At 43.8% G+C, this 15,112-nt stretch overlaps 1 protein-coding gene across 1 annotated transcript; it reads left to right on the plus strand.

Annotated features, from left to right (window-relative positions):
• The first annotated feature begins 4,420 nt into the window (after positions 1-4,420).
• LOC143266605 (uncharacterized) lies at positions 4,421-5,883 on the plus strand. The gene is made up of 3 exons (XM_076542021.1): positions 4,421-5,326; positions 5,438-5,778; positions 5,866-5,883. The coding sequence occupies exons 1-3, from the start codon at positions 5,305-5,307 to the stop codon at positions 5,881-5,883; spliced, it is 381 nt and encodes a 126-aa protein (XP_076398136.1). The 5' UTR covers positions 4,421-5,304.
• Positions 5,884-15,112: the final 9,229 nt, after the last annotated feature.

A 15,112-nucleotide genomic window follows, 5' to 3' on the forward strand; every position in this document is an offset into this window, starting at 1 on the left:
GTGGAGATGAGTAATTGTTCGTGCGAGTCAGTTCATCACTGTTAGCGGAAGCGAATGGTCGAAGACCATCTCTGTTAATAAAGCACGGAAAAGTTAAAGGTGGAAAATTGAATTGAATACGTGACGTGCGCAGTGGAATGCGCAGTGTCATACCTAGTCCAGAAAACTGTATGCAGTTACCGACCGTTTCGTGTTTTCATCGACGTTGTAGGTAACTTGACCGAAACCAGGAAAATCCACGACAAATACTACAAGCACTCCAAGTGGAAAATCGTGAAACTACAAATGTATGGCGGAACACCGTTGACAGGCGCAAGTGCACAAAATCGTATTTTTCATCTTATTTCTTCTAGAAGTGATAAATTAACAAAAAATGGACCAAGCCGACATCGTACCATTATACTGATGCTGCGCTGATATCGTTTTTCGTGATTAAATGCCTAAATTTTCTGTAAAACCGAAAATACGGCGCAACGTGGGTAGGGGCCGCCATCTTGACTGCTCAGATCTATGTCTGTCTCACACTTACCTGTCACGAATATTCGTTTTATTCAATTTGTGATGTTTGTTGGCGAAAACCCGACATCAGCGCAACATTGCGCATATCTACCGGTGCTAAAACTATCCACAGAAAGTGAATTTATGCAATTTTCGAGACGTAAAATGAAAACTACGAAATCGGACCTCTCTCTCGCACATCGCCTATACGTGCATGCGCCGCTATGTGTTAGTGTACATTCACAGTTACTGCGGGACCGCACCCTTAACTTCTCTTGAACTGGACGTGGCTGATTCTCTTGATCGAGTTTTGTACTGGTGGAATTCCTTTTTCTTTTTTATTTCCCTTTGGGTGTCTGTACTTGTAGCTGATGGACGAGGCCTTTTTGCGTTGACCGGTAGCACTTTCGTTGGAACGGGGACGGGATAATGCGTCCGTATTGGCGTTCAGGCTTCCGGCTTTATATTTGATTTCATAGTCATACTCACTTAATTTAATTCACCAGCGTAGCAACCTCGATGTCGGGTCTGCGACGCTGTTCAGCCAGACTAAGGGTTTGTGGTCAGTTATGAGGAAAAATTTTCTTCCGTAAACGTACGGGCGGAAATGATGTACTGCGTGAACGATGGCGAGTAATTCTCGCTCCGTGGTTGAGTATCGTATTTCCGCAGGGTTGAAGACTCTTGAAGCATATGAGATCGGCTGGTCCTTTCCAATTTCACCCTGGCTGAGAATGGCTCCAATCGCTATACCTGACGCATCCGTAGTAATATTAAAGGGTTTGGAAAAATCTGGATACGTGAGGATCGGCTCTTTACACAGTCTCTCCCTAAGGATTGTGAAAGCTTCCTGTTGGAGGTTGGTCCATTCGAATTTCCGCTCCTTTTTCGTCAGGTCTGACAGTGGCTTCGCTATTTTTGAGAAATTTTCGATGAATCATCTGCAGTATCCGCAGAGTCCTAAGAACTACCTTACATTCTTCACCGTCTCTGGTACCGGGAATTTTTCCACCGCTTCTATTTTCTTGAAGTCCGGTTTTTCCCCGTTTTCGTCGATGATATGGCCTAAATATGTTACCTCCTTGTTTAGAAAATGTCATAAATTATAAAATCCTGAATAAATCCAGATTTCTTGTCGCACAACACAAAAGATTTAATACCAAATCTACTCCTTTCTGATGGAATATATTGCTTAAAGGACAATTTGCCCTTACGCAACAACAAACTTTGATCGACACATAAATCTTGAAATGGAAATAATGCACTTTTTTGTGCGTTTTTCAGATGTTGTTGAATTTTCTTCCTCCGATTCTGAAGTACTGAATATATTCCTTCGAATTTTATTGTTACAAATAATTCTGTCATCTGCCGATTCCGAGTCAGTATGCTGACTTTTATTATTATTTTGATTTTGATTATTTTTAATCATTTTCTGAAATGGGTCAAATCTTTAAAAATATATTACAACTGAAGAATAATATAATAGTTAAAAAAATAATCAGTAATACCTTTATGCTGCTGTACAAAAATGCACGTGGTTCTCAATGTACGTAATGTTCTAAGTTTTCCTATGCTACAATGTTGTACTAAGCTACAACATGTGCTCTAACTACATATGTTCTCGATTTACTATGACTGTTCTGTTTTTCGATCTGACTTTTTGGCCTTTTTTGCCGTACTTGAAACCTCTGGGTTACCTTTCCATTGCGCCCTCCCATTGGGGGTGGGCGGGGGTCTTTGGACATTTCTGGGTTTTTCCCCGTGTGTCATCAAAGAGTTTCCGGATGTCCTCAAATTGCATTTTTTAGGTCCGAATTGCTCCCTGACCATCTAGGCCACGAGGTTAATGACATGGCCTGTGTCACTTATGCCAACCACTCTAAGGAATAGTGCAGCAATAAATAAATAAATTATAGGATTCAAAAGTGGCTGCTTTCCCTTGTCATGTCGTAAACCTCATCTATGCGAAACTCTAACAATTTATACATTTAAAATGATTATACCCTAATTCACAATATTTATGTAATTCTACTGCAGTTTTAGCACCTATAGGTTTCGTTCCTATCTTCTAACGCATTCAAATTGCGACTGACTTTTACTATATTTGAGTGCCAGAGGCCAATGAAAAAACACTCTCGAACAAAAAAAAAACATTGCAACAGTGCTTGCAATTGTTTGCGAACAGAAAAAATCAGATGTATTGCATCTGGCTTGATTGTTGGCTCCATTTCTGTAAGAAATGCAACGGGTAACTGTAGTTACCCGTCGTGTATAAGCGGTATTTTCTGCCGGGTGACTATGGTCACCCGTCGTATCCATGTGGCCGTTTGTGGCCGCAAAGGTTAATAAGTATCGAAAAGGTTAAGGTGCTTGGGTAAGTGCCGAGAGGTCAAACTCAGTCCTCATACCAAAGGCATACCTGCCTCCCCACTACGTGGCCAGATCCTCAAGGAACAACGTCCCTATTCGACTAAGCAATTCAATAACGAACTATCTATTCTTTTCTACAATCTCAGAAACTAATAAAACACACAGTTCTGCGACATCTGATGACCATACGACTCCAAGTCAATAGCCATCGTCTATCGCCTCACTTGGACTCTCATAAACAACCTTTCGCTCCGACTTCCCGCAGTCTATCCCTATCATAAATCGTTCAAAGGCAAAATAGCACAGGCTAATTGCCCTCGATGACCCTCTAAAATACGTTGACGCCAACACGTACATACTGCCATGACTGTACCTCGTACGAATCATAGATTCAGGACCGAATGATTTCCCAAGTTTATCCTCAAATATACTTTTTAAAATTAATTCGCAAATATAGTGACGGCAAAGAAGGTACAATACATCGAGTTAAATTAATTACTCCAACAGAACACAAGCTCCTTGCAATTGTCTTGTATTTGAGGATGTGATGTCACAACAGAGAGCTTGTACTCTGCCTATGAGGTTCCAATCCTCTAGCAAACCATAAATTGCTAATGCTTGTTCCTTGCCACTACCATTTGGAATTATTGAAACTCCTAAAAGTTTTTCCTTGTTGTCGTAGGTAATTATAATCGGTAATCTCTCTAAATTTTCTATATTTATTCTGGATGGCAACATTTTCCAATCCCAATGAACCGTAACCGTCGACGGTAAATTTCTTTCAAATGCTTCCCACAACTTTGTTCCTTCGTTCATTTCTTCGTTGTGCACGAAGGCGATGTCGACAGCGTTATATCGACAATCTATTTATTATTAGTTCATCTAAATCATGATTTAGAGCTTCAGCAGTAGTAATTATTACACGAACTGCATCACGATTACTTATTTCACAATTGTTAACACTGCCACAAGTTTTTCGGAAATAACTTATGTCTTTCCTCTTCGCTTCTTTGCGTTACTTGGGGCAGGTGCACCAAAAAATTCAGACGCAAACGAAATATCTACAGCATGATGTTCAATGTGTTCTGCTCCACTGCTTGATGAAGACTGGAATTCTACCTCTTCTATGTATAATACTGATACATAAATAAGATATAGAGTGCATAGATGAACAAAAATAGTTCATTAATAAAATAATTTTTAGAAAAAAAATACACCGACTTCGAAATGCACTAAAAAGTATAAAATAATTTCTATTTCCTAATGAAGTAATTTCTATTTCATTCAATCATACAATTACGTAACAGATATGAATGAAACCTATTTACTCGTTAGATATTATATTAAATACATTTCAACCTTTTCGGAGGCGGCGCAAAATTAAAAGATTATTTTGAATATGTTATTTAATTTTGCGCCGCCTCCGAAAAGGTTGAAATGTATTTAATATAATACCTAACGAGTAAATAGGTTTCATTCATATCTGTTACGTAATTGTATGATTAATGAAATAGAAATTACTTCATTAGGAAATAGAAATTATTTTACACTTTTTAGTGCATTTCGAAATCGGCGTATTTTTTTTCTTAAAATAATTTTTTGATTTTTCTTAAATAAAACTTTCGCCAATATATTTGTAATATTTTTCAAATTAAAATGTGTTAGAAAATAGAAATTAACGAATAGTCGACACTGGCCAACCGCTTTTTGTCGTCGCACTTCCCCTTCCTCAGGGAACTTCGCTGGACCCAAGTGCCCTAAACAGCCACGCTGACGGGGGTGTCCTCAAGACAGGATCGTGTCAATGAAGACACTCTTGTATTGACTCTCGTTGAGAAAACGTCAGTCAAAGAATCGCAGTCATTTACTTTAAAATCGCCCACGTATTATTGATACCCTATCAATAACCTTTCCTGATATATATCCTACAAATGAGACCAAACACGGTGTAATTCAGCACATATTTATTTGTCATTTCAAATGTTGAGCGTACATCGATGACTTTACCACAATAAGATATTGCCAGTAAATATAATTCAAATTACACCGTGTTTAGTCGCATTTTAATCAGAACAATGTTACAAATATGTTGGTGAAAGTTATATGTAAACAAAGTCAATAATAGAAAAGTTTTACAATTTCATGTGTAGTGTCCCCAATGTTTATCGTATGTCGATGGGTCTTTCCCTCTCCTTTTGGGGTCCCTCCCCTTATTCCTGGTGGTGGGGATGATTTTTTCGCGTGTCGCTTATTTTGCGGGTAGGGGCACGAAACAAAAATCATTTCTACGTAAAGCGTGCGAGCGGTAAGTACGTCTCCGACATTTCTATTTATTCTTCCACTTATTTCATTTAATCTTTATCACGGCATTTTCCATAGCATATTAATTAAATAATCTCTTTCTCCTTTTTCAGAGAAGAACAAAAGAAATAAACAATGGAACCTCTGCGTGAAGATGGTAAGAATATTATTTTGCATATAGTTGTAGGAGGCCAAAAGCTACGCAACAGTTATGTTGCGTAGAATATACAAAAAATATTGTAAGATTTATATTACATTTTTCATGCAGGCCAGATCGAAGAAATTGTGATGAGGCCACCGCCTCAAATGCTGTGGCCCATCCAGCTACCGCTGCCGCAGCCGTGGCCCATACAGCCGCCGCAGCCGTGGCCCATGCAGCCGCAACCGTGGCCCATACAGCCGCCGCAGGCGTGGCCCATGCAGCCGCAACCGCCGCTGCCGCAGCCGCAGCCGCAGCCGTGGCCCATACAGCCGCCGCAGCCGTGGCCCATGCAGCCGCTGCCGCAGCCGCAGCCGCCGCAGCCGCAACCGCCGCTGCCGCAACCGCCGCAGCCGCAACCGCCGCTGCCGCAACCGCCGCTGCCGCAACCGCAACCGCAACCTGCTCGTGTAAGTTGAATAACAATTCCTCGTCGTGTTTTTCTCATTACAATGCCACCAAACATGATATAATGGACATCATAATTATTTGTGTAGCAAGTCAAGTTAGAATGAATTCGTATCTCTGCAGTAAATGTACAGTTTGCCGTAAGTGTGAAAATCCGAAAATTATATGGTTTACTACACAAGTAATTATTGTTGTAAATATATTGTGTTTGGTGTCATTTTAATCAGGAAAACGAAACGAATACGATTGTAACAGTTTTTGTGTTGCTATCTTTTTTTACGTTCGACTCATTACAAAGCATGTACAGTATTCACTCCGTAAATGTTACTTTTGCCGGTCTCGATTGTAACATTTACGGTAGAGGTCCTACATTTTTTATAGTGTGCCGAACATAGAAAGAAATAGCGATACAAAAGACAAAGAGGGATAGAGTTTCGAGCGTTCGACAAATATGAAAGACACGCGCGTGTTCTGTCTTTTAAATTTAAAAATTAAAATTCTTTATTTTTGGTTTTTCGTCAATGGAACTTTCACCATCGTATTTGTCTCGTTTTTCTGATTAAAATGACACCAAACACGATATGATTACGATCGTAATTACTTATGTAACAAGCCATAAAAGTTTGGGATGTAACATTTACGGTAGAGGTGCGAATTCCTTCTAAAGGCTTGCTATACAAGTAATTATGATTTTAATTATACCGTGTTTGGTACCATTTTAATCAGAAAAACGAAACGAATACGATAACCAAAGCTTCATTGATGAAACCCCAAAAATAAAGAATTTTGATTTTTGAATTTAAAAGGCAGAAGACGCATGAGTGTTTCATGTTTGCCGAACGCGTCAATCTTCTGCTTCTCTTTCTTTTCCATTCGCCGTCCTCTTTTATGTTAAAAACTTTAATCACTCGTTACATACACAATTGTTAACGTAATTATATCATGTTTGGTGTCATTTTAATCAGGAAATCTAGACAAATACAACAGTAAAAGTTTCATGAAAAAATAGTAAGAAATAAGAAAGTTACAATCTTTTCCTTTGCTTGCATTAGTATGTGTCTCACCGATATTCGATCATCGTCGTTTCGGCGACCGATCGTGTTTCATTTTTGACAGATTTCGAGGGAGATCCCCCCAGTAGTGGGGATAGAATTTTAACATTTATGGTAGAGATCTTTTTAACATTTACGGAGAGAATATTATAGTACCTATTATATAAATGTAAAACTCCAGACCCGAAAATATTTTTACACCTCACTATTTTTATCTCATTGCAGATGAGCCGCCGGCAACGGAAGAGGTCGGCGGCCGCGTTGCGGCAGGTGGCGCATCTGATACCACAGCCAGTACGGGGCCGGGGCCGGGGCCGGGGCCGAGGCCGAGGCCGGGGAATCCCGGAATTTAATTCAAAATATCTTTTAATAAATCAGTTTTATTAATTACGTCTACGTTTTTTTTCATGTGTAACCTTATCTTAGAATTAAGTACAGTCAACCCTCCTATAACGCGGTGAGTACGTACCGCGTTATATGGAAACCGCGTTCTGAGAGTACCGCGTTATGGGAGGGATGACTGTAAATAAATAGTAGAAATTAACCGTTTCACTGCGGCGCAATTTTGGAGTACAGTAAATATTCGATAGGTGCACAAATGATCTGTACGATATGTGCACCAAAGTTATCCCCACCACTGGGGGGAAGACCCCTTCAGATGCCATGAAGCTCGATCGCCGAGAAATGTAACATGATCCAGGGTCGGGTATATCCGTAAAACAAAACATATACAAATATAAAACTTTTTATTTTTGATTTTTTCGAGATCCAACTTTTACCAATAGATTCTTTACATTTTTCTGATTAAAAGAAGACCAAACACGACATAATTTGGACTATATTTACTGGTTTAATTGACGATAAAAGTTTCTCACGTCGAAGAGGATAGCGAGTCAAAAAGAAAGAGACGCTCAAAAAAAAAAAATTAAAAAATTTAGCATGTGGTGTCATTTTGCAGTGCAAGCAATGCACGATGTTAGAATAAAAAATAATTGAAAAATGCACTTCCTTCTTCTTGTAGTGAAATGAAAACGCGCGCGGTGTAAATTGGTGTATGAGAAAGTTATTTCATCGTTATTAATTAATTTTAAAGTTAATATGTGTATTCTTTATGTTTAACATTAAATAATTAATTTGTAATTGGAAGCGTTGTGGCGTCAATTTAGCGGCCGCCACATCCTTGCCTAATTTATTATATTTAGTCTAGGCTTAAAGATTTTAGGTGTGAATGAGATGCGTTAACGAATGGTTTGCCTGAGTTCGAGTGGATGCTGCATAGCGTTTGCGAGAGGATGTTTGGATCATCGAGTCGAGTGTCGCGTTGGGTGTCCGAGTTCGAGGAATGCCTGAGAAATACGCGTGTATCGTTGAATGATTGGTTTAGAGTGAGAGCGATTCGGTTTGGAAGAGAAAAGAATGATTCCGAATGAGAATGCATCAGGGTGTGTGGGGGTGCGTGTTTTAAGTACGAAAGTTAGTCAGTTGATCACTGCGAGTCTTAGAGTTCGGTCGTGGGCCACTCTTGTAAAATAAAACGGAAAGTTAAAGGTGAAAAGTAGAGTTACTATTTTTTCCCTGTCGCGTCCTCATCCCATAGTGTGTTATTAGTTTTTGATTTTCTCCGATCCTGATTATTTAACAGTAACAATATTAAAATAAATTTAAAGTGTTTTTAAGTAATTGTTATTTACAAGAAGTAAAACATCTGCAATTAATAGTATACATGTACAATAATATTTAATACATGTAATAGAGATCCTTTATCACGTACAATATGAACTACGTATTATGAAAATAAAAATCGAAATAGTGAGGCAGGTTATGACTGTTTATGTGTTGTGTACAAATGCAATTCCCCTTCCAAAGAGACGTTTCTTCGCAGTAAAGAATGAGTGTGTCATCAGGATGAATTGTGTCGTTGACGACAGTTCTGTATCGGCTATTGCTACGAAAGAATAAAATAAAGAAGTATAATATTTTAAACGTGCTCACTTTGCAATAATCGATAGAAAAATGAATGAAGAGCAAGGTGTAACCGAGTGTCATATATGATTTTCAAACTTTGTCGTAGGTTGGCGCTCCATCAAGATTGCTCTTTACTTTTTACTATTATTTTTATGGTATCTCTTCGTTAACTTATTAGTGTGTTAATTTCATTATTTGTTCGTTATAATTTCCTATTCGTTTAAAAAGAAATAATTATATATCGTAGAAAAGATCGGGAAAATTGTTAAAAAAACATAAAACATAACTAATTTATTATATATTATTTCTGGAATTAATATTTTGTGTTTGCACATGATACATTTGAAAAGAAAATATCATGATACGATTGTTATTAGTTTTGATGCAAACTATTTTTTAATGGTGGGCCCTTTTAGCGGTACCCTCTGGGGTGCCATATGTATGTACGTATAGCCAGTCCTGAACCCAGTCAGCACCAAGCAGCGCGATATCCCAGCGGCCATGTTGTTATTCAAACGGTTCGGATGTATTGAATTACGCTTGCCAAAACGCCTCTGCGAAGAAGTAATATTTCGACATAATTTCTTTTGCATACTACTCTCAGAAGTTTAATCTAGGTCGGTCCGCGGGCCGATTTTGCAATTTTGTCCAAAACAATTTTATGCACTGAAAACTAATATTTCTCATAGAAGAAAATTTTTCACGTCCCATTTTTCCAAAATCGGCCCGCGGACCGACCTAGATTAAACTTCTGAGAGTAGTATGCAAAAGAAATTATGTCGAAATATTACTTCTTCGCAGAGGCGTTTTGGCAAGCGTAATGCGTATTTTTTCGTGTACATCATATTTACCGTCCTTGTCTCTCTAACCAAAAACACAGTAAATAGACAGAGAACATTCGACGAACTTCACACCATTCGCTTGCACTCTATGAGGGCGCCTCGATCATTTAGGATTGACTCTTTAAGTTGTAAATAGTAGTTGGTAAGACTAGTCTATAAGGAACGCGGCGCGAAAAAGAAGAACGTCGTTCTTCCACTTCTTGTACGAAAGCGAAAGAGTCCAGCACGTGCGCGTATTAATAAAAAGTGCAATCCTTGCAAATAGCAAGAAAACGTCGTCGTACGTCGGTTTTCTCGCGATCTCGAGGTCCGCACGATCTCGCGGTTTTCCGCGACCTGCCGGTTTTCACGCGGCCATGCGGTTTTTTCTGCAGCGGACGTTTTATGTGGAATTGACAAATCCGGTTGGCGGTGCTTTCTCGTTTTTTCTCCTTTTCTCGCTTTCACGCCGGCGCGATCGCGCGGTCTACCGCGACCTCGCGGATGCTGCGATCTCGCGGTTTCTCGCGATCTCGCGGTTCGCACGATCTCGCGGTGTTCCGCGTTTTCGTGACTTCCCGCGATCTCGCGGCTCCTCGCTCCTCTAGCGACCCCCGCGACCCATTCACGAGCAAAGAACAGCCCACAAAAGGAAGCAGCCCGCACCACAAACAAGAAGGAGAAGGAGTGCTGCATAACACTTGTCGGACGACGCCTGAGTAACGGCAACAAGGGCAACGACAACGCACGAAGGACAACACTGAGAGAAGTAGCGATAGGGACAACCTGGCGACCGAATTAACCGACAGGACAGAGTGAGGAGGAACAAACAGAAATTCAACTCGAAGGGAGTTTCGAATAGCGAAGCGGCTTAAGCTTCGATCCGAAAGGAAATGGAGCGTTGCTGGCAACTTCCGGTTGCCTCCCCCGCATCAAATGGAAGCAGCAACAAACAGCGGGCAACGCTACGAGAAACGATCCAGGAGGGAGAATACTACCGAACAATCGAATGTTGGCGATACGAGGAAACCGAATGTCCACCTGGTCACAGTACCATTAGGGGACATCTCGGGGACTGAGTAAAACTGACAGGAGAGAGGGAGGAGAAACAAACAGAAAATTCAAGCTCGAAGTGAGTTTCGAACAGCGAAGCGACTTAAGCTCCGATCCGAAAGGAAATGGAGCGTTGCTGGCAACTTCCGGTTGACGCCTAAACAGCGGAAACAAATGGAAGCAGCAACAAATGGCGGGCAACGCTAGGCAGAACGATCCGAAGGTTCGGACAGACCTTTCAATCGAAAAGTCTGGAACAAAGAACTCGGACGTCAGCCTGGTCACAGTACCATTACGGGGCGATCCGGGAACCGAGGGAAAGTGCTTGGAAAAAGGAAGGAAACGAATACCGAGAGCAATGGGCTCATGTAGCGTTGTGGAAAAAGACTGGGGCGTAATAGGAAACGCGGGGTAAATCGGTAAACAACGGGAAAACTGAGAAGCGGAATATTAGCGGCGATTGGCCGCTGAGGGATGAACTTTATGGGGAAAGTAAACGTAGCAAATGAAACGCGAAATCGAAACGCAAACGAAGCAAATAAACATTAGCGATAAATACGCGGCGGTAGGAATAAGCGAAGCTGCGAATATTCTTATCTTTATATATACTTTATTTACATAATATATACATATATATTTACTTATACTTACTTATATATCCTATTCTATTTAGACAACACAGTGTAAGGCATAGGCAAGTAGGAATGGAAATCAAGTACAAATATGGCATACAGGAGCGCAAATACGAGTAGGGCAAGTAAATAGCGGAAGCGAGGTCAATAGCAACGACAGCGGAAACAGTAGGGAAACAACGTGCGCGGGGGGGATTCAAACTCAAATTTTCATGCGCGGGAAATAAGGTGGCAAATAACGCAGGATACACAAAGATAATACCACATATTTAGAGGGCAAATTTGCTCACGGGGGGGGGGGGGGGGGGGGGGGCGAGATTCGAAATTCGAATTTATAAATGAAAGAGACGATTATAGGTTGCATTATATTATTATGATACTTAGGTGGGAAATGGTGGGGAGAGGTCGCGGTTTTACTGTATGCTTGAGCCCACCGGGAGGCGGGCCGAGGGGGCGTTACAAGGCAAGCTGGAGGCCAGCGTATTTTTACTCGGGAGCCTTCCCTTAGACCTTGACGTGGCCTATCGGACCAAAACCTTTTGGTTGAGAGCATCCATTCCCCACACATGGAACACACACACATGAGGGGGGGGGGGGGGGTAGTCTTTCTTCTACAACTGCGAGCGATGGCCTAGACCAGGTATACTATGCCCAACTGGTAAGGAAGCCTGGCGGGTTGCCGCCAACCTCCGCCCTTGTGGCGCGGGCGGGAGACAGTTTTAGTGGGTATGCGTGGAAACCGTCCCTCTTCTAAGGGCGCCGGAAGCGAGAGTCCCACACTATCTGGGCTATCTTCCCAAATGCCCGTTATTGGATTTCTGTCTTCCTCGAACAAAAAAAAAAAGGCCAGTGTAGTCCGGGAAGTAGCGATACAGGTGTTCGTTTTGGAGGCGGTATTCCGGATATTGGTCGGGCTGGTCACGGACGGCTTGGACGGTCTTGAAGTACCAAGGGTCGTCTATTGCGTCTACCTCTTCGGCCGGCTCCTCGGGCTGACGTGATAGTGCGTCCGCCACCAGGTTACTTTCCCCACGGCGATATTGGATGTGGAAGTCGTAGTGCTGGAGCTCCAAACTCCAGCGGGCTAGGCGTCCTGATGGGTTATCTATGGCCTGGAGCCACTTCAGAGACTGGTAGTCGGTCATGACGATGAAGTGGTTCCCCTCAAGGTAGTGGCGCATCTTCCAGATGCCTCATCGGACTGCCAAGCACTCCCAGGGTGTTCGGCTCACATAGGCAATGACTCGTTCTCCCTCTTCGTCTTCCTGGGTAAGAACGGTTCCCAAACCGTCCAGGCTGGCATCGGTTTGAAGAACGAAGGTTGTAACGCACTAGTAGGCGGTTGCCTACTATCAGGCGCGAACGCTGTCACAATCGATCACCGGTAGATGGCGTCTAGCCGCAACCGCGGTTCTCGCGGTAGAATCGGCACCCGCGGCATATATAAGACAGAGAGCACCAGACGAACCGCTTGTAAGAGTAACCGACTGCTCACCGATCGTCACCGTGCGGCTCTCTCCACGATTTTTGATTGTAACTCCCTTACTTTCCTCCAACGGAAGGTGGCCTGGGGCAGGGCGTATTCGATCGTCCTCAGGTCATAAACCAGACTCCGCATCCTCACCTTACGACGCCTGGCTACGCCGCGAGACGGAGGTATCCCGACCGCCGAGGGTCACCAGTAACGTGCTCTTGGACCAACGGTCTCCTGCCAGGGGGACGGCGCAGGGCTATAAGCAGCATCGGACCCAAACCAGCGGCAAAGGGTCGAATTCCTTTCCCGATTCTCCTCCTTTCCCCAGCGATAGTGTTAGCGATAGATAATAAGTGCGTCCCCGCGTTCCGTTCGTGTTCCGTTCCGCGCTCCGCTCCGCGTTTCGTAGTCAGTAAGTTGCGTTAGTAAGTATGACCCTATAGTGTACGCCGGACCGAACCCGGCATACCGGCTGAGCCGGCAAAACCTTTTAATAAAACCACCGGACATAGTCCGGCGATTACAAGGTGAGATCCCAGTTTGGTACGGCTAGGACTGGCACCTCCGTGAGTCTTCGTCGTAACTCTTCGAAGGTTCGTTGCTGCGGTTCTTCCCACGACCATTTGATTTTCTTCTTCAATAGTTGGGTCAGTGGGGCCGCGGTCTGGGAAACGTCTCGTAGAAATCGTCTGTACCATGATAACAGTCCAAGGAATCGGCGGAGTTCCTTCAGGTTGGTTGGTGGAGGCAACTCCGCGACTGCGGCTACTTTCTCAGGATCGGTTCGAAGGCCATGCTGGTCAACCAGATGGCCGAGGTACTTTAGACTTGTCCTCGCGAATTGGCATTTCTCCCAATTCGGTCGCAGTTTCGCGGCTCGTAGCCGGTGGAATACCTCGGTCAGGACTCGGAGCTGATCTTCGAAGGTGGTCGTGCCGACCACGATGTCGTCTAGGTAAGCGAATACGTGAGGAGCCATTTCAGGAGCGATTACTCAGTCGCGGAGTCTCTGAAAGGTGAAGGGTGCGGAGTGGAATCCGAAGGGCATTACCGTGATCTCCATGAGTCCACGGCCAGGAACGGTAAAAGCGGTCAGCGGCTGGCTTTCTGGTGTTAGCGGTACCTGCCAGTAAACGTTTTTAAGATCGATGGTCGACAGGTATTTTGCCCCTCGCAGCTTGTTCAATGTTGCGTTGACCTGTGGTAACGGGTAGGTGTCTTTTCGCGTGACGCTGTTTAATAGGCGGAAATCGACGCAGAATCGGTACTCTCTTGTTCTTGGCCATCACGATCGGTGATCCCCACGGACTGCTGGACTGTTGTATAACCCCTTCGTCTAGCATCTTCTGTACTTCTGCGTCGATCAGGCGCTGCATGGTGGGGTTACGGGGCCGATAACGTTGCTTGATCGGTGTCGGGTCTTCTAGCCGGATTTCGTGCTTGATCAAAGGTGTAGGTCCCTTGACTTCTTCGAACCTCCGCCTCTTCCGGGTGATGATCTGGTCTAGACGCTTCAGTTGTTGAGCTGAGGCCTCGATTAGTCCGCTGGTCACTGCAATGGTGTGGGTTTCTTGCGCTGTAGGTGGTCTGTGCTTCCTTCCGCAATCTGTGATAGGCTGGCCACGCAGCCAGACTTGGAGTTGCAATTTGTGGAGGATGTCCATTCCCAGCACCATGCTGTAGGCCAGGTTTGACATTTCGTAGAGTAGGTGGTTTTGCCGTGCCCCGCGGATGATGACCTCTCCTTGGTAGCTGTTCTTAGTTGGTATGTGTTCTCCGTTGGCCAAGGCGGTTACCAAGTTGTGGCGGTGTCTCCTCCACCCGGTCCCACGGCAGATCTACGCGGTGTGCTGGTCGATGTACGAGGAGACTGCTCCAGTGTCCAGGAGCGCGGGCACGGTTCTTTCCCCTATCCGTACGTCCAGTATCAGTCGATCTTTCTGGTCAGTCGGTTTGGCTGGTTCTGGTCGGTCGGTTTCCCGGTTACTGGTCGGTGCTGGTCGTGATTGCAGGTTTCCGGTGTCTGGCTCTGATCGGACGGTTTTTCGGTTATTGGTCGGTTCTGGTCGTTTTCGTTGGTTCCTGGTGTCCGGTTCTGGTCGGTCAGGTTTTTACTGACTGGTTGGTTCTGGTCGGACGGTTTCTTCCAATCGCGTCGGTTGACTGCGATGGATCATGGTGGCAGCGGATTGCTCCTGCTGCTTTATCATTGGAGCCGGGCTCCCCCGGCCCTTTTGGCGTTTCCCGGCTTGTCGCACGGACAGTCGCGGCTTAATGTGCCCTCCTTTCCGCAACGGGCACAGAAGCGGATGGAACGGTTCTGACATTGAAGTCGGTTG

This window comes from Megachile rotundata, chromosome 2 (genome assembly GCF_050947335.1).
Source record: "Megachile rotundata isolate GNS110a chromosome 2, iyMegRotu1, whole genome shotgun sequence".
Taxonomy (NCBI): Eukaryota; Metazoa; Arthropoda; class Insecta; order Hymenoptera; family Megachilidae; genus Megachile; species Megachile rotundata.